Below are 19,184 nucleotides of genomic sequence, written 5' to 3'. Positions count from 1 at the left end.
GAGATTGATGGGAGCGACGCTTCTGCTCTGCTCAGCACTCACCTGATGGCATCCAGAACACTGTGGCGAGTTTTGGGCTGTAACGCAAGAAAGACCTCGACCAAGTGGAACACGTTCGGCAGAGGGTGGCCAGGATGGCGAGGAGAGTCAAGCAGTGAAAGAGGTTGCCTGGGGGTGTTGTCCAGTCACCCTCCTTGGACGCTCATGGCTGACTGAGCTTGGAGCAAGGGGTTGGGCCCAATGACTTCTGGAGGTCCTTTGCAACTTGGTTATGCCATGCATGATCCTACGGTCCCAGGACGACCTTTTTGTGCCTCTGCCCACTGGGGATAGGGACAGCAATGAGAAGGAGGGGCTCAGCTTCCCCGCCGAGGAGACAGGCAGTGTGCAGGAGCTCTCCTGAATGCTCTGTGGGAAGAAACAAAAGATAGCAAAAAGCACCTCTGCACCAGCTAGAAGACCACAAGACCTGTGGACCCCAGCTGTTGGGACAATGCTTTCCCAAAAATGCTGTGGCGGTGTTTTCCCTTTCCGTTTTCATGCTTTTATTTCCCACCTGGTCTTCTCCTCACCCCACAACACTAAAGCTCAATGCTGTGGTTAGGACAGGTTCTCCTGGGCTCTCTGGGAAGCCACTGCACCTGCCTTGTCAGTCGCACATTCATCCCTTCCCTCCTGACGGCTTGCTTCACAGTGCTGAGCTTGTTGTGCAAAGAGAAGAGGGGTGCATGACCGTATTGGGTTTATGTAGCAAGGTTTTGGTAGCGGGGTGGTGCTGCGGAGGTGGCTTCTGTGAGAAGACACCGAAGCTGCCCCTGTGTTAGACATCGGTAGTTTGAGCCGGCTCCAAGACGGATGTGCCGCTGGCCAAGGCTGAGTCAGTCAGTGAAATCGGTAGCATCTCTGTGAAAGCGTACGGAAGGAACGGTAAAAAAGCCGTGCAGCAGCTGTGAGAGAGGAGTGCGAAAATGTGAGCAAAACAACTCTGCAGAAGTGCAGGTCGGAGAAGGAGGGGAAGTAGGCGCTCCAGGTGCTGGAGACCAGGTTCCCCTGCAGCCCGTGGCGAAGACCATGATGAGGCAGGTTGTCCCCCTGCAGACCGTGGAGAACCATGGTGGAGCAGATAGCCACGCTCCAGCCTGTGGAGGACCCACGCTGGAGCAGGTGGGTATGCCCTGAAAGAAGCCCCAGCCCTTGGAAAGCCTATGCAGGAGCAGGTTTTCTGGCAGGACCTGTGGCCCATGGGGGACCCGTGCTGAAGCAGCCCTTGAAGAACTGCAGTCTGTGGGAAAGATTCGTGCTGAGGCCGTTTGTGAAAGGACCGTATACCGTGGGAGGGACTCAGCGCTGGAGTAGGGGAAGAGTGTGAGGAGGAAAGAGCGGCAGAAACAAAGTATTATGGCCTGAGAGCAAGCCCATTCGCCATCCCTGCTGCACTGCTTGCAGAGAGGGGGTAGGAGAGTCAGGAGTGAAATTGAGTCTAGGAAGAAGGGAGGGGTGGTGGGAAGGTGTTTCTTCGGTTTGTTCTTATTTCTCCCTCTCCTTACAACTAATTAGTCGTAAATGAAATTAATTCCCCCAAGCTGAGTGTGTTTTGGCTGTGACCAAAATTGAGAAGTGATCACCGTGGCCTTGTCTCAGTCCATGAGTTTCTCTGTCATATTTTCTCCCGGTGTCCTGTGAGAAGGAGAGAGAGAGAGAGAGCAGCTCGGTGGGCACCTGGTGGCCAGCCAAAGAAAACCCACCGCAACAACAAAAGGAATAGCAGTCATTGAACTAGATTGGGGAATTCCACCCCGAGCCAGCTAGGCAGAGAAGAGTGTACTCAATGCAAGGCTGTGTTAAGAGTCACTGCAAAACAATCCCCAAACTCCCCCTCCCAGACCCAGCCCTGAGCAACATCCATCTCCCTGGGCATCTTGGGAGAGCATCTGCAGGGGAAAGGATGACACAGACGCATGGGCTGGGATGCAGCAGAACTTTAATGAGTCAAAAGAGTACAACAAGGTCGCTCTGAGTGGAGGTCCCAGTACAGGGAGCACCAGGGGCAGAAAGGAGCCCCACGGCTGTGGCAGAGATCACGCCTGGTGTCCATCTGCCTGCCCCAGAGAGGGAGCAGGGCCAGCAGGTCCTCCCTGTGCTGGCTTTGTGGGTCTCGCAGCCCGGGGCAGCACAAGAGAACAAGGAAAAATGGAGGGAAAGGAGAGGGAGGAAGAGGGGAAAGGCAGGCATGGGCCGTGCTTTCCTAGGGCGCAGGCTGGCCCCACCCTATTGCAGGGGGTGCTGGGCTTGCTGAGCCCCTCGGAAAGCAACAAGGCGATGCTCCGTCCCCAGTCCGGTACCATCTTGTGGGTCCCTGGGGGCCTTCCCCAGGGCCATCGCCAGCAGCTTTAGCAGGGGAGGCATGGTCTGCCGCGGTAGCAGCTGCCAATGCCGGAGAGGCCAAAGCCGGAGAGGCCGGAGCCCCCGGAGTTGATGGGCACTCCCGCAGAGCTGAGGATGCTGCCAACGGCAGCGGAGGTGGAGGATCCGACGGCGGTGCTCTGCGGGAAGGAGCTGAGGATGGGGCCGGGCAGGGTCACCACCACGGGAGGGGGCTCGATGACGACGGTGGAGTCCTGGCACTGCCGGACACAGGGCTCATTGCAGCTGTTGGCCAGCGGGGTCGGGCCGCAGGGCCCGCATGGAGGGCATGGCAGGCACGGGTTGTAGCAGGACATGTCTTGTGGCTGGAGGTGCACCTGTGGGAGAGGGCAGGGGACAACAAAGCACGAGGGGTGGTTGAAGAGCAGCCTGTTACCCCGCAACGAAGGAGACCCTTTCCCCCAGCCCAAATGAGCACCACGAAGAGCGACCAAGGCCAGGGAGGTCCCCACCTAGCCCATAGCTCAGGAGACAGACGCCTCAGCCAAGCCCCAACCTCTCTCCATGCCACACCTTCTGCTCCCTTCCCTCTCCCATGGCAAGCAGCCTCAAGGCCCAGGATGGGACAGAGAGGCAGGTATGCACTGAGAAGTCACGGAGGAGGTGCAGGAGGACGAGAAGAAGGAGAAGGAGGTGTAAGACAAGAAAGGGCTTCAGACTCACCTTGTTCCCAAGGAGATGGAGGCGAGAGGAGCGGGTGAGAGAGTGAGGAGAAGGCCCCGCTTTTATACTGCACCCGCACCGCCTCAGGCCCACAGTCACTGCACGCGGGCAGTAATTTTCCAACAGACTCACCTCCAAAGAAACATATCCTACCTAATGGCACGGGTTGTGTTTTGGTTTCCGTCAACGCCGTCATTTCACTTCCTCATTTCTGAACATGCCTGGTGTGCGATGCCGGCTCCTTTTGCGTGCCAGTAAGAGATCCCAAGGATATCCCAGTCAGAATTGTGTCAGCATGGGCAGAAGCCAAGCCCCAAGTGGTGGAGGGGTCTTGTGCAGGCAGGGGAAGTTGACCTGGGGCAGTGAAGTGCGATTGTTTGCAACTCCCTTTGCAGGAAGAGGCCCAGCTCTGCCCGGCGCTGCCCACGGCAGCGGAGCACCCAAAGGCCCCTCTCTTTAAGGACGTGCCACGTGCTTCTCTCTCCTCCCTCTCTCTGAGCTCGCTCCGATGGTCCCTAGCTGTGGCAGCTCCAGGCAGCCAGGTTGTGCCAATGGTTTCAGCTGTCTTCCTCTCGCTGTCCTTTGGTCTGGGGAGAACATCTGCCAGGCTGTCTGGGTATGCAGGGTTGGGGTTAGGAAAGCCAAAGGCCACCTGGCGTTGAATCACGCAAAGCATGCGGAGGGCAACAAGAAGGTCTTCTTCCAGGTCGGTCAGCTACGAGGCTTGGTCAAAGACAGCTGCAGCGCTGAACGGAAGAGGGCAGGGGTTACAGGAAAGGTGGAGGTACTCCGAGGGTTCTTGGCCGTGGTCTTTCCTGGTAGGATTTACTGTCGAGAGAAGACTTTCCCACAGTAGAGGAGGATCAGCCCTAGGAACATTGAAACAGATTGGACTGACCTGAGTACATGTGACCAGATGCCAAGCACCCAAGGGAGAGCACCCAAGGGAGTTGCAGAAAACTCCTCCCCACTGTGTGGGCCTCATCTCTGGGTCTCAGGCGCTGCATCTTCTCCTGGCATTAGCGCTTCAGCATGCCTTCTTTCCCATGCCCCAAAGGCCTCCTCGGCCAGGAGCACGACCCAGCACCATTGCGGAGGCAAGGAAACTTGCCCAGACTCCCCAGCCAGCGAGGGCTGTCAGGACCGTGCAGTGCCACGTGCCTGCGGATGCTCAGGGAGGGGCTGTGCTCAGAAGGGCCCTGGGTACAAGAACAGCTCTCAGACTACATCAGGGAGGTGATGCACTTCCCTGCCCTGCAGACACGGAGGCAGCTGGGACGCGTCGCAGGAGGGCAAGGGAATGCCTTCAGTAGGCAAGCTTCCTGGGACAGACTCTCCCTAGCCGTGGCGAGTCACAGTCTAATTTTGGATTGGCCGTGTGTCAGCCTTTTGGCGTGAGGCCAAGCCAGGAGGGCGTGCGGTCTGCAGGCCCATGTCCCATGCATGGCTGAGTTCCCCTCTGGCCAGGGCAGCTCCATCCATAACCCTGGAAAACTGGTCTGAGTACTGGGCCGTACCCTTGTACACAGCTCCAGGCAGCCCCAGCGGCCATTGCCCTTGGGATGACCTTCTTGCTGGCACTCCCACAGCTTCAGGAGCTCACAGGATGGTCAGCGTGTTTTGCAAAAGTGTCTCCTGCTGGTCAGGGTCCAAAGCGTGTGGGCAACGTGCGTGGTGGTGTGAGGAGAATGGGAGGAACAAGGTGCTGTCCCGAGCCCCAACACACTCCCCTGGTAGTGAGGAGGGACCCAACTCCACGGGGCTTGTTGAGCAATCATGGCATTCGTGAGGGCAATGTTGGTGGGACGCTATGTGCACCTTCCTGTAATGGGGGTGGAAAACAACCTCACAGAGTTCCCCAGAAACATACCGCTGCCTGCACAGAGCCCTCCAGCACTCGGAGCACATCTGCCTGTACCGATGTGTTCCTACCTGGGATACATTGGAGCCTTTCATCTCGATACTTGAAAGGAGCGTCTGAGGCCTAAAGGGCATGTCAAAAAATGAGGAAACGTAACGGCAGCTTTGACGAAACCCAAATCCTCACCTGTGCCATTGCTTTGGAGGTGAGTGTGCTGGAAAATTGCTGCCCGCGTGCAGTGACTGTGGGCCTGGGGCGGTGCAGGAGCAGTATAAAAGCGGGCCCTTCTCCTCACTCTCTCATCCGCTCCTCTTGCCTCCATCTCCTTGGGAACAAGGTGAGTCCGAAGCCCTTTCTGCTCTTCCTGCTCGTCCTCCTTCGCCTCATCCTCCTCTAGGATTTCTCAACACAAAACTGTCGTTTTGTCTGAGGCTGGGTCATGGTGCTGCTTGTCATGGGAGAAGGAAAGGGGTGGAAGGTGTGGCATGGAGAGAAGCTGGGGCTTGGCTGAGGTGTGTCCTGAGCTATGGGCTAGGAAGGGATCTTCCTGGGCTCGGTTGCTATTGGCAGGGCTCTCTTGGGCTGAAGGAAAGGACAAGCCCTGGGCCTCCCGACAACACCTCCAGCTCTCGGCTCCAGCTCATGCTTTCTCTCCCTCGTGTTGGAGTGACAGGCTGCTCCTCACGCACCGCTCATGCTTTGCTTCTCCTGCCCTCTCCCCCAGGCGCACCTCCAGCCACAAGACATGTCCTGCTACAACCCGTGCCTGCCCTGCCGGCCCTGCGGCCCGACCCCGCTGGCCAACAGCTGCAATGAGCCCTGTGTCCGGCAGTGCCAGGACTCCACCGTCGTCATCGAGCCCTCCCCCGTGGTGGTGACCCTGCCCGGCCCCATCCTCAGCTCCTTCCCGCAGAGCACCGCCGTCGGATCCTCCACCTCCGCTGCCGTTGGCAGCATCCTCAGCTCTGCGGGAGTGCCCATCAACTCCGGGGGCTCCGGCCTCTCCGGCTTTGGCCTCTCCGGCATTGGCAGCTGCTACCGCGGCAGACCATGCCTCCCCTGCTAAAGCTGCTGGCGATAGCCCTGGGGAAGGCCCCCAGGGACCCACAAGATGGTACCGGACTGGGGACGGAGCATCGGCTTGCTGCTTTTCCGAGGGGCTCAGCACGCCCAGCACCCCTTGCATAAAGACGGGACCGGCCTGGGCTCTCAGAGAGCACGGCCCATGCCTGCCTTTCCCCTCTTCCTCCCTCTCCTTTCCCTGCAGTGCCCTTGTTCTCTTGTGCTGCCCCGGGCTGTGAGCCCCACAAAGCCAGCACAGGGAGGACCTGCTGGCCCTGCTCCCTCTCTGGGGCAGGCAGATGGACACCAGGCGTGATCTCTGCCACAGCCACGGGGCACAGGCTTTTATCTGTCCCTGGTTCTCCCTGTGCTGGAGCCTCCACTCACAGTGACCTCATTTCCCTCCTTTGACTCATTAAAGTGCTGCTGCATCCCAGCCTGTGCCTTTGTGTCGTCCTTTCCCCTGCAGATGCTCTCCCAGGATGCCCGGGGAGACGGATGTTGCTCAGTGGTGGTTCTATGAGGAGGTGGCTGACTATGTTGGTGCAGAGATTGTTAAGAGAATGTTTGTTGCCTCTGCGTAGCCCTTCTCTTTGTGGACATTCCTGACATACACGCTCTGGAGGAACGGAGTTGCTGTGGGGATGTTAGGGGGTGCATGGTAGACGTGGTGACTCTTCACAATTCCCCAAAGGAGGGTAGGGTAGGACATAGTGCAGCTTGCTCCCGTTGGTCACTGTCACCTGCATGCGAGGAAGGCATTTTTGACTCTTCCAGAGCCCCTGACCATCAGTCCCGGCTTTGTTGTGCCTCTGCCCAGACGTGCTCTCTTGGCTGTGGTGCGTGTCCCGTGGAAGAAGCGAACGGCCACATCTGAACTCGGCTGAGGAGTCTGGGCTGCGGGAGGCCCCGTAAGCTGAGGAGAGGGCAGTCGGCAATTCCTCTTGCCCTGGCTGCCACAGTTCTGGGGCAGGAGGCTCAAGCAGAAAATGGCCCCAGAGGACAGCAGGAGAGGGAATGGGGGCACCAGGCTGTACTGGATCTGGCCGGGATGGAGGCCGTTTTCTTCATAGCAGCCCGTATGGTGCTGTGTTTGAAATGTGTAGGTTACACAGCAAAGCTTTAGCTGTTGCTGGGCAGTCCTTGCACAGCACCAAGGCCATCTCTCTTCCTCACTCTGCCCCCTTGAAGAGCAAACTAGGTGTGGGTAAGAGCCAGGGAGGGGACCCGATTTGACCAAAAGGCTACTCCATGCCATATAACATCATGGTCAGCAATAAAACTGTGGGCAGTCTTTCCAAAGTAGCCCTTGTTCAGAGACTGGCTGGGCATCGGTCTGCTGGTGCTGATTGGCAGCTGGCTTGGTAGCAACCAACCCTGTCTCCCCACACACCCTTCAGCCCCTGACAAGCAGCAGCCCAAAAGCAGGGCCAGGGAAAGGTGCTTTTGTGGTAGCCCCATCAAAACAGGTGCGACTCCCAGCACTGTTCCCGGACACCGAGGACCGGCATCGACAACCTGGGCTATATGAGCAGGCGTGTAGCCAGGAGATTGATGGGAGCGACGCTTCTGCTCTGCTCAGCACTCACCTGATGGCATCTAGAACACTGTGGCGAGTTTTGGGCTGTAACGCAAGAAAGACCTCGACCAAGTGGAACACGTTCGGCAGAGGGTGGCCAGGATGGCGAGGAGAGTCAAGCAGTGAAAGAGGTTGCCTGGGGGTGTTGTCCAGTCACCCTCCTTGGACGCTCATGGCTGACTGAGCTTGGAGCAAGGGGTTGGGCCCAATGACTTCTGGAGGTCCTTTGCAACTTGGTTATGCCATGCATGATCCTACGGTCCCAGGACGACCTTTTTGTGCCTCTGCCCACTGGGGATAGGGACAGCAATGAGAAGGAGGGGCTCAGCTTCCCCGCCGAGGAGACAGGCAGTGTGCAGGAGCTCTCCTGAATGCTCTGTGGGAAGAAACAAAAGATAGCAAAAAGCACCTCTGCACCAGCTAGAAGACCACAAGACCTGTGGACCCCAGCTGTTGGGACAATGCTTTCCCAAAAATGCTGTGGCGGTGTTTTCCCTTTCCGTTTTCATGCTTTTATTTCCCACCTGGTCTTCTCCTCACCCCACAACACTAAAGCTCAATGCTGTGGTTAGGACAGGTTCTCCTGGGCTCTCTGGGAAGCCACTGCACCTGCCTTGTCAGTCGCACATTCATCCCTTCCCTCCTGACGGCTTGCTTCACAGTGCTGAGCTTGTTGTGCAAAGAGAAGAGGGGTGCATGACCGTATTGGGTTTATGTAGCAAGGTTTTGGTAGCGGGGTGGTGCTGCGGAGGTGGCTTCTGTGAGAAGACACCGAAGCTGCCCCTGTGTTAGACATCGGTAGTTTGAGCCGGCTCCAAGACGGATGTGCCGCTGGCCAAGGCTGAGTCAGTCAGTGAAATCGGTAGCATCTCTGTGAAAGCGTACGGAAGGAACGGTAAAAAAGCCGTGCAGCAGCTGTGAGAGAGGAATGCGAAAATGTGAGCAAAACAACTCTGCAGAAGTGCAGGTCGGAGAAGGAGGGGAAGTAGGCGCTCCAGGTGCTGGAGACCAGGTTCCCCTGCAGCCCGTGGCGAAGACCATGATGAGGCAGGTTGTCCCCCTGCAGACCGTGGAGAACCATGGTGGAGCAGATAGCCACGCTCCAGCCTGTGGAGGACCCACGCTGGAGCAGGTGGGTATGCCCTGAAAGAAGCCCCAGCCCTTGGAAAGCCTATGCAGGAGCAGGTTTTCTGGCAGGACCTGTGGCCCATGGGGGACCCGTGCTGAAGCAGCCCTTGAAGAACTGCAGTCTGTGGGAAAGATTTGTGCTGAGGCCGTTTGTGAAGGACCGTATACCGTGGGAGGGACTCAGCGCTGGAGTAGGGGAAGAGTGTGAGGAGGAAAGAGCGGCAGAAACAAAGTATTATGGCCTGAGAGCAAGCCCATTCGCCATCCCTGCTGCACTGCTTGCAGAGAGGGGGTAGGAGAGTCAGGAGTGAAATTGAGTCTAGGAAGAAGGGAGGGGTGGTGGGAAGGTGTTTCTTCGGTTTGTTCTTATTTCTCCCTCTCCTTACAACTAATTAGTCGTAAATGAAATTAATTCCCCCAAGCTGAGTGTGTTTTGGCTGTGACCAAAATTGAGAAGTGATCACCGTGGCCTTGTCTCAGTCCATGAGTTTCTCTGTCATATTTTCTCCCGGTGTCCTGTGAGAAGGAGAGAGAGAGAGAGAGCAGCTCGGTGGGCACCTGGTGGCCAGCCAAAGAAAACCCACCGCAACAACAAAAGGAATAGCAGTCATTGAACTAGATTGGGGAATTCCACCCCGAGCCAGCTAGGCAGAGAAGAGTGTACTCAATGCAAGGCTGTGTTAAGAGTCACTGCAAAACAATCCCCAAACTCCCCCTCCCAGACCCAGCCCTGAGCAACATCCATCTCCCTGGGCATCTTGGGAGAGCATCTGCAGGGGAAAGGATGACACAGACGCATGGGCTGGGATGCAGCAGAACTTTAATGAGTCAAAAGAGTACAACAAGGTCGCTCTGAGTGGAGGTCCCAGTACAGGGAGCACCAGGGGCAGAAAGGAGCCCCACGGCTGTGGCAGAGATGACGCCTGGTGTCCATCTGCCTGCCCCAGAGAGGGAGCAGGGCCAGCAGGTCCTCCCTGTGCTGGCTTTGTGGGGCTCGCAGCCCGGGGCAGCACAAGAGAACAAGGAAAAATGGAGGGAAAGGAGAGGGAGGAAGAGGGGAAAGGCAGGCATGGGCCGTGCTTTCCTAGGGCGCAGGCTGGCCCCACCCTATTGCAGGGGGTGCTGGGCTTGCTGAGCCCCTCGGAAAGCAACAAGGCGATGCTCCGTCCCCAGTCCGGCACCATCTTGTGGGTCCCTGGGGGCCTTCCCCAGGGCCATCGCCAGCAGCTTTAGCAGGGGAGGCATGGTCTGCCGCGGGTAGCAGCTGCCAATGCCGGAGAGGCCAAAGCCGGAGAGGCCGGAGCCCCCGGAGTTGATGGGCACTCCCGCAGAGCTGAGGATGCTGCCAACGGCAGCGGAGGTGGAGGATCCGACGGCGGTGCTCTGCGGGAAGGAGCTGAGGATGGGGCCGGGCAGGGTCACCACCACGGGAGGGGGCTCGATGACGACGGTGGAGTCCTGGCACTGCCGGACACAGGGCTCATTGCAGCTGTTGGCCAGTGGGGTCGGACCACAGGGCCCGCATGGAGGGCATGGCAGGCACGGGTTGTAGCAGGACATGTCTTGTGGCTGGAGGTGCACCTGTGGGAGAGGGCAGGGGACAACAAAGCACGGGGGGTGGTTGAAGAGCAGCCTGTTACCCCGCAACGAAGGAGACCCTTTCCCCCAGCCCAAATGAGCACCACGAAGAGCGACCAAGGCCAGGGAGGTCCCCACCTAGCCCATAGCTCAGGAGACAGACGCCTCAGCCAAGCCCCAACCTCTCTCCGTGCCACACCTTCTGCTCCCTTCCCTCTCCCATGGCAAGCAACCTCAAGGCCCAGGATGGGACAGAGAGGCAGGTATGCACTGAGAAGTCACGGAGGAGGTGCAGGAGGACGAGAAGAAGGAGAAGGAGGTGTAAGACAAGAAAGGGCTTCAGACTCACCTTGTTCCCAAGGAGATGGAGGCGAGAGGAGCGGGTGAGAGAGTGAGGAGAAGGCCCCGCTTTTATACTGCACCCGCACTGCCTCAGGCCCACAGTCACTGCACGCGGGCAGTAATTTTCCAACAGACTCACCTCCAAAGAAACACATCCTACCTAATGGCACGGGTTGTGTTTTGGTTTCCGTCAACGCCGTCATTTCACTTCCTCATTTCTGAACATGCCTGGTGTGCGATGCCGGCTCCTTTTGCGTGCCAGTAAGAGATCCCAAGGATATCCCAGTCAGAATTGTGTCAGCATGGGCAGAAGCCAAGCCCCAAGTGGTGGAGGGGTCTTGTGCAGGCAGGGGAAGTTGACCTGGGGCAGTGAAGTGCGATTGTTTGCAACTCCCTTTGCAGGAAGAGGCCCAGCTCTGCCCGGCGCTGCCCACGGCAGCGGAGCACCCAAAGGCCCCTCTCTTTAAGGACGTGCCACGTGCTTCTCTCTCCTCCCTCTCTCTGAGCTCGCTCCGATGGTCCCTAGCTGTGGCAGCTCCAGGCAGCCAGGTTGTGCCAATGGTTTCAGCTGTCTTCCTCTCGCTGTCCTTTGGTCTGGGGAGAACATCTGCCAGGCTGTCTGGGTATGCAGGGTTGGGGTTAGGAAAGCCAAAGGCCACCTGGCGTTGAATCACGCAAAGCATGTGGAGGGCAACAAGAAGGTCTTCTTCCAGGTCGGTCAGCTACGAGGCTTGGTCAAAGACAGCTGCAGCGCTGAACGGAAGAGGGCAGGGGTTACAGGAAAGGTGGAGGTACTCCGAGGGTTCTTGGCCGTGGTCTTTCCTGGTAGGATTTACTGTCGAGAGAAGACTTTCCCACAGTAGAGGAGGATCAGCCCTAGGAACATTGAAACAGATTGGACTGACCTGAGTACATGTGACCAGATGCCAAGCACCCAAGGGAGTTGCAGAAAACTCCTCCCCACTGTGTGGGCCTCATCTCTGGGTCTCAGGCGCTGCATCTTCTCCTGGCATTAGCGCTTCAGCATGCCTTCTTTCCCATGCCCCAAAGGCCTCCTCGGCCAGGAGCACAACCCAGCACCATTGCGGAGGCAAGGAAACTTGCCCAGACTCCCCAGCCAGCGAGGGCTGTCAGGACCGTGCAGTGCCACGTGCCTGCGGATGCTCAGGGAGGGGCTGTGCTCAGAAGGGCCCTGGGTACAAGAACAGCTCTCAGACTACATCAGGGAGGTGATGCACTTCCCTGCCCTGCAGACACGGAGGCAGCTGGGACGCGTCGCAGGAGGGCAAGGGAATGCCTTCAGTAGGCAAGCTTCCTGGGACAGACTCTCCCTAGCCGTGGCGAGTCACAGTCTAATTTTGGATTGGCCGTGTGTCAGCCTTTTGGCGTGAGGCCAAGCCAGGAGGGCGTGCGGTCTGCAGGCCCATGTCCCATGCATGGCTGAGTTCCCCTCTGGCCAGGGCAGCTCCATCCATAACCCTGGAAAACTGGTCTGAGTACTGGGCCGTACCCTTGTACACAGCTCCAGGCAGCCCCAGCGGCCATTGCCCTTGGGATGACCTTCTTGCTGGCACTCCCACAGCTTCAGGAGCTCACAGGATGGTCAGCGTGTTTTGCAAAAGTGTCTCCTGCTGGTCAGGGTCCAAAGCGTGTGGGCAACGTGCGTGGTGGTGTGAGGAGAATGGGAGGAACAAGGTGCTGTCCCGAGCCCCAACACACTCCCCTGGTAGTGAGGAGGGACCCAACTCCACGGGGCTTGTTGAGCAATCATGGCATTCGTGAGGGCAATGTTGGTGGGACGCTATGTGCACCTTCCTGTAATGGGGGTGGAAAACAACCTCACAGAGTTCCCCAGAAACATACCGCTGCCTGCACAGAGCCCTCCAGCACTCGGAGCACATCTGCCTGTACCGATGTGTTCCTACCTGGGATACATTGGAGCCTTTCATCTCGATACTTGAAAGGAGCGTCTGAGGCCTAAAGGGCATGTCAAAAAATGAGGAAACGTAACGGCAGCTTTGACGAAACCCAAATCCCCACCTGTGCCATTAGGTAGGATAGTTTGCTTTGGAGGTGAGTGTGCTGGAAAATTGCTGCCCGCGTGCAGTGACTGTGGGCCTGGGGCGGTGCAGGAGCAGTATAAAAGCGGGCCCTTCTCCTCACTCTCTCATCCACTCCTCTTGCCTCCATCTCCTTGGGAACAAGGTGAGTCCGAAGCCCTTTCTGCTCTTCCTGCTCGTCCTCCTTCGCCTCATCCTCCTCTAGGATTTCTCAACACAAAACTGTCGTTTTGTCTGAGGCTGGGTCATGGTGCTGCTTGTCATGGGAGAAGGAAAGGGGTGGAAGGTGTGGCATGGAGAGAAGCTGGGGCTTGGCTGAGGTGTGTCCTGAGCTATGGGCTAGGAAGGGATCTTCCTGGGCTCGGTTGCTATTGGCAGGGCTCTCTTGGGCTGAAGGAAAGGACAAGCCCTGGGCCTCCCGACAACACCTCCAGCTCTCGGCTCCAGCTCATGCTTTTTCTCCCTCGTGTTGGAGTGACAGGCTGCTCCTCACGCACCGCTCATGCTTTGCTTCTCCTGCCCTCTCCCCCAGGCGCACCTCCAGCCACAAGACATGTCCTGCTACAACCCGTGCCTGCCCTGCGGGCCCTGCGGCCCGACCCCGCTGGCCAACAGCTGCAATGAGCCCTGTGTCCGGCAGTGCCAGGACTCCACCGTCGTCATCCAGCCCTCCCCCGTGGTGGTGACCCTGCCCGGCCCCATCCTCAGCTCCTTCCCGCAGAGCACCGCCGTCGGATCCTCCACCTCCGCTGCCGTTGGCAGCATCCTCAGCTCTGCGGGAGTGCCCATCAACTCCGGGGGCTCCGGCCTCTCCGGCTTTGGCCTCTCCGGCATTGGCAGCTGCTACCGCGGCAGACCATGCCTTCCCTGCTAAAGCTGCTGGCGATAGCCCTGGGGAAGGCCCCCAGGGACCCACAAGATGGTACCGGACTGGGGACGGAGCATCGCCTTGCTGCTTTTCCGAGGGGCTCAGCACGCCCAGCACCCCTTGCATAAAGACGGGACCGGCCTGGGCTCTCAGAGAGCACGGCCCATGCCTGCCTTTCCCCTCTTCCTCCCTCTCCTTTCCCTGCAGTGCCCTTGTTCTCTTGTGCTGCCCCGGGCTGTGAGCCCCACAAAGCCAGCACAGGGAGGACCTGCTGGCCCTGCTCCCTCTCTGGGGCAGGCAGATGGACACCAGGCGTGATCTCTGCCACAGCCACGGGGCACAGGCTTTTATCTGTCCCTGGTTCTCCCTGTGCTGGAGCCTCCACTCACAGTGACCTCATTTCCCTCCTTTGACTCATTAAAGTGCTGCTGCATCCCAGCCTGTGCCTTTGTGTCGTCCTTTCCCCTGCAGATGCTCTCCCAGGATGCCCGGGGAGACGGATGTTGCTCAGTGGTGGTTCTATGAGGAGGTGGCTGACTATGTTGGTGCAGAGATTGTTAAGAGAATGTTTGTTGCCTCTGCGTAGCCCTTCTCTTTGTGGACATTCCTGACATACACGCTCTGGAGGAACGGAGTTGCTGTGGGGATGTTAGGGGGTGCATGGTAGACGTGGTGACTCTTCACAATTCCCCAAAGGAGGGTAGGGTAGGACATAGTGCAGCTTGCTCCCGTTGGTCACTGTCACCTGCATGCGAGGAAGGCATTTTTGACTCTTCCAGAGCCCCTGACCATCAGTCCCGGCTTTGTTGTGCCTCTGCCCAGACGTGCTCTCTTGGCTGTGGTGCGTGTCCCGTGGAAGAAGCGAACGGCCACATCTGAACTCGGCTGAGGAGTCTGGGCTGCGGGAGGCCCCGTAAGCTGAGGAGAGGGCAGTCGGCAATTCCTCTTGCCCTGGCTGCCACAGTTCTGGGGCAGGAGGCTCAAGCAGAAAATGGCCCCAGAGGACAGCAGGAGAGGGAATGGGGGCACCAGGCTGTACTGGATCTGGCCGGGATGGAGGCCGTTTTCTTCATAGCAGCCCATATGGTGCTGTGTTTGAAATGTGTAGGTTACACAGCAAAGCTTTAGCTATTGCTGGGCAGTCCTTGCACAGCACCAAGGCCATCTCTCTTCCTCACTCTGCCCCCTTGAAGAGCAAACTAGGTGTGGGTAAGAGCCAGGGAGGGGACCCGATTTGACCAAAAGGCTACTCCATGCCATATAACATCATGGTCAGCAATAAAACTGTGGGCAGTCTTTCCAAAGTAGCCCTTGTTCAGAGACTGGCTGGGCATCGGTCTGCTGGTGCTGATTGGCAGCTGGCTTGGTAGCAACCAACCCTGTCTCCCCACACACCCTTCAGCCCCTGACAAGCAGCAGCCCAAAAGCAGGGCCAGGGAAAGGTGCTTTTGTGGTAGCCCCATCAAAACAGGTGCGACTCCCAGCACTGTTCCCGGACACCGAGGACCGGCATCGACAACCTGGGCTATATGAGCAGGCGTGTAGCCAGGAGATTGATGGGAGCGATGCTTCTGCTCTGCTCAGCACTCACCTGATGGCATCTAGAACACTGTGGCGAGTTTTGGGCTGTAACGCAAGAAAGACCTCGACCAAGTGGAACACGTTCGGCAGAGGGTGGCCAGGATGGCGAGGAGAGTCAAGCAGTGAAAGAGGTTGCCTGGGGGTGTTGTCCAGTCACCCTCCTTGGACGCTCATGGCTGACTGAGCTTGGAGCAAGGGGTTGGGCCCAATGACTTCTGGAGGTCCTTTGCAACTTGGTTATGCCATGCATGATCCTACGGTCCCAGGACGACCTTTTTGTGCCTCTGCCCACTGGGGATAGGGACAGCAATGAGAAGGAGGGGCTCAGCTTCCCCGCCGAGGAGACAGGCAGTGTGCAGGAGCTCTCCTGAATGCTCTGTGGGAAGAAACAAAAGATAGCAAAAAGCACCTCTGCACCAGCTAGAAGACCACAAGACCTGTGGACCCCAGCTGTTGGGACAATGCTTTCCCAAAAATGCTGTGGCGGTGTTTTCCCTTTCCGTTTTCATGCTTTTATTTCCCACCTGGTCTTCTCCTCACCCCACAACACTAAAGCTCAATGCTGTGGTTAGGACAGGTTCTCCTGGGCTCTCTGGGAAGCCACTGCACCTGCCTTGTCAGTCGCACATTCATCCCTTCCCTCCTGACGGCTTGCTTCACAGTGCTGAGCTTGTTGTGCAAAGAGAAGAGGGGTGCATGACCGTATTGGGTTTATGTAGCAAGGTTTTGGTAGCGGGGTGGTGCTGCGGAGGTGGCTTCTGTGAGAAGACACCGAAGCTGCCCCTGTGTTAGACATCGGTAGTTTGAGCCGGCTCCAAGACGGATGTGCCGCTGGCCAAGGCTGAGTCAGTCAGTGAAATCGGTAGCATCTCTGTGAAAGCGTACGGAAGGAACGGTAAAAAAGCCGTGCAGCAGCTGTGAGAGAGGAGTGCGAAAATGTGAGCAAAACAACTCTGCAGAAGTGCAGGTCGGAGAAGGAGGGGAAGTAGGCGCTCCAGGTGCTGGAGACCAGGTTCCCCTGCAGCCCGTGGCGAAGACCATGATGAGGCAGGTTGTCCCCCTGCAGACCGTGGAGAACCATGGTGGAGCAGATAGCCACGCTCCAGCCTGTGGAGGACCCACGCTGGAGCAGGTGGGTATGCCCTGAAAGAAGCCCCAGCCCTTGGAAAGCCTATGCAGGAGCAGGTTTTCTGGCAGGACCTGTGGCCCATGGGGGACCCGTGCTGAAGCAGCCCTTGAAGAACTGCAGTCTGTGGGAAAGATTCGTGCTGAGGCCGTTTGTGAAAGGACCGTATACCGTGGGAGGGACTCAGCGCTGGAGTAGGGGAAGAGTGTGAGGAGGAAAGAGCGGCAGAAACAAAGTATTATGGCCTGAGAGCAAGCCCATTCGCCATCCCTGCTGCACTGCTTGCAGAGAGGGGGTAGGAGAGTCAGGAGTGAAATTGAGTCTAGGAAGAAGGGAGGGGTGGTGGGAAGGTGTTTCTTCGGTTTGTTCTTATTTCTCCCTCTCCTTACAACTAATTAGTCGTAAATGAAATTAATTCCCCCAAGCTGAGTGTGTTTTGGCTGTGACCAAAATTGAGAAGTGATCACCGTGGCCTTGTCTCAGTCCATGAGTTTCTCTGTCATATTTTCTCCCGGTGCCCTGTGAGAAGGAGAGAGAGAGAGAGAGCAGCTCGGTGGGCACCTGGTGGCCAGCCAAAGAAAACCCACCGCAACAACAAAAGGAATAGCAGTCATTGAACTAGATTGGGGAATTCCACCCCGAGCCAGCTAGGCAGAGAAGAGTGTACTCAATGCAAGGCTGTGTTAAGAGTCACTGCAAAACAATCCCCAAACTCCCCCTCCCAGACCCAGCCCTGAGCAACATCCATCTCCCTGGGCATCTTGGGAGAGCATCTGCAGGGGAAAGGATGACACAGACGCATGGGCTGGGATGCAGCAGAACTTTAATGAGTCAAAAGAGTACAACAAGGTCGCTCTGAGTGGAGGTCCCAGTACAGGGAGCACCAGGGGCAGAAAGGAGCCCCACGGCTGTGGCAGAGATCACGCCTGGTGTCCATCTGCCTGCCCCAGAGAGGGAGCAGGGCCAGCAGGTCCTCCCTGTGCTGGCTTTGTGGGGCTCGCAGCCCGGGGCAGCACAAGAGAACAAGGAAAAATGGAGGGAAAGGAGAGGGAGGAAGAGGGGAAAGGCAGGCATGGGCCGTGCTTTCCTAGGGCGCAGGCTGGCCCCCACCCTATTGCAGGGGGTGCTGGGCTTGCTGAGCCCCTCGGAAAGCAACAAGGCGATGCTCCGTCCCCAGTCCGGCACCATCTTGTGGGTCCCTGGGGGCCTTCCCCAGGGCCATCGCCAGCAGCTTTAGCAGGGGAGGCATGGTCTGCCGCGGTAGCAGCTGCCAATGCCGGAGAGGCCAAAGCCGGAGAGGCCGGAGCCCCCGGAGTTGATGGGCACTCCCGCAGAGCTGAGGATGCTGCCAACGGCAGCGGAGGTGGAGGATCCGACGGCGGTGCTCTGCGGGAAGGAGCTGAGGATGGGGCCGGGCAGGGTCACGACCACGGGGGAGGGCTGGATGACGACGGTGGAGTCCTGGCACTGCCGGACACAGGGCTCATTGCAGCTGTTGGCCAGCGGGGTCGGGCCGCAGGGCCCGCATGGAGGGCATGGCAGGCACGGGTTGTAGCAGGACATGTCTTGTGGCTGGAGGTGCACCTGTGGGAGAGGGCAGGGGACAACAAAGCACGAGGGGTGGTTGAAGAGCAGCCTGTTACCCCGCAACGAAGGAGACCCTTTCCCCCAGCCCAAATGAGCACCACGAAGAGCGACCAAGGCCAGGGAGGTCCCCACCTAGCCCATAGCTCAGGAGACAGACGCCTCAGCCAAGCCCCAACCTCTCTCCATGCCACACCTTCGGCTCCCTTCCCTCTCCCATGGCAAGCAGCCTCAAGGCCCAGGATGGGACAGAGAGGCAGGTATGCACTGAGAAGTCACGGAGGAGGTGCAGGAGGACGAGAAGAAGGAGAAGGAGGTGTAAGACAAGAAAGGGCTTCAGACTCACCTTGTTCCCAAGGAGATGGAGGCGAGAGGAGCGGGTGAGAGAGTGAGGAGAAGGCCCCGCTTTTATACTGCACCCGCACCGCCTCAGGCCCACAGTCACTGCACGCGGGCAGTAATTTTCCAACAGACTCACCTCCAAAGAAACATATCCTACCTAATGGCACGGGTTGTGTTTTGGTTTCCGTCAACGCCGTCATTTCACTTCCTCATTTCTGAACATGCCTGGTGTGCGATGCCGGCTCCTTTTGCGTGCCAGTAAGAGATCCCAAGGATATCCCAGTCAGAATTGTGTCAGCATGGGCAGAAGCCAAGCCCCAAGTGGTGGAGGGGTCTTGTGCAGGCAGGGGAAGTTGACCTGGGGCAGTGAAGTGCGATTGTTTGCAACTCCCTTTGCAGGAAGAGGCCCAGCTCTGCCCGGCGCTGCCCACGGCAGCGGAGCACCCAAAGGCCCCTCTCTTTAAGGACGTGCCACGTGCTTCTCTCTCCTCCCTCTCTCTGAGCTCGCTCCGATGGTCCCTAGCTGTGGCAGCTCCAGGCAGCCAGGTTGTGCCAATGGTTTCAGCTGTCTTCCTCTCGCTGTCCTTTGGTCTGGGGAGAACATCTGCCAGGCTGTCTGGGTATGCAGGGTTGGGGTTAGGAAAGCCAAAGGCCACCTGGCGTTGAATCATGCAAAGCATGTGGAGGGCAACAAGAAGGTCTTCTTCCAGGTCGGTCAGCTACGAGGCTTGGTCAAAGACAGCTGCAGCGCTGAACGGAAGAGGGCAGGGGTTACAGGAAAGGTGGAGGTACTCCGAGGGTTCTTGGCCGTGGTCTTTCCTGGTAGGATTTACTGTCGAGAGAAGACTTTCCCACAGTAGAGGAGGATCAGCCCTAGGAACATTGAAACAGATTGGACTGACCAGAGTACATGTGACCAGATGCCAAGCACCCAAGGGAGTTGCAGAAAACTCCTCCCCACTGTGTGGGCCTCATCTCTGGGTCTC

General features: G+C 58.0%; 3 protein-coding genes across 3 annotated transcripts; 1 reads left to right on the top strand and 2 right to left on the bottom strand.

Moving 5' to 3' along the window:
* Positions 1 to 2,390: 2,390 nt before the first annotated feature.
* Positions 2,391 to 2,720, bottom strand: LOC142595240 (feather beta keratin-like). The gene has a single exon (XM_075722970.1). It carries the CDS (start codon positions 2,718 to 2,720, stop codon positions 2,391 to 2,393), a length of 330 nt encoding a protein of 109 aa, XP_075579085.1.
* Positions 2,721 to 5,693: 2,973 nt separating this feature from the next.
* On the top strand, positions 5,694 to 6,014 carry LOC142595241 (feather beta keratin-like). The gene has a single exon (XM_075722971.1). It carries the CDS (start codon positions 5,694 to 5,696, stop codon positions 6,012 to 6,014), a length of 321 nt encoding a protein of 106 aa, XP_075579086.1.
* Positions 6,015 to 17,505: 11,491 nt separating this feature from the next.
* On the bottom strand, positions 17,506 to 17,835 carry LOC142595199 (feather keratin 1-like). The gene has a single exon (XM_075722859.1). It carries the CDS (start codon positions 17,833 to 17,835, stop codon positions 17,506 to 17,508), a length of 330 nt encoding a protein of 109 aa, XP_075578974.1.
* Positions 17,836 to 19,184: the final 1,349 nt, after the last annotated feature.

The sequence above is a fragment of the Pelecanus crispus genome, chromosome 18 (genome assembly GCF_030463565.1).
Source record: "Pelecanus crispus isolate bPelCri1 chromosome 18, bPelCri1.pri, whole genome shotgun sequence".
NCBI classification, from domain to species: Eukaryota; Metazoa; Chordata; class Aves; order Pelecaniformes; family Pelecanidae; genus Pelecanus; species Pelecanus crispus.
This window is presented reverse-complemented; position numbering and strand designations above follow the sequence as displayed.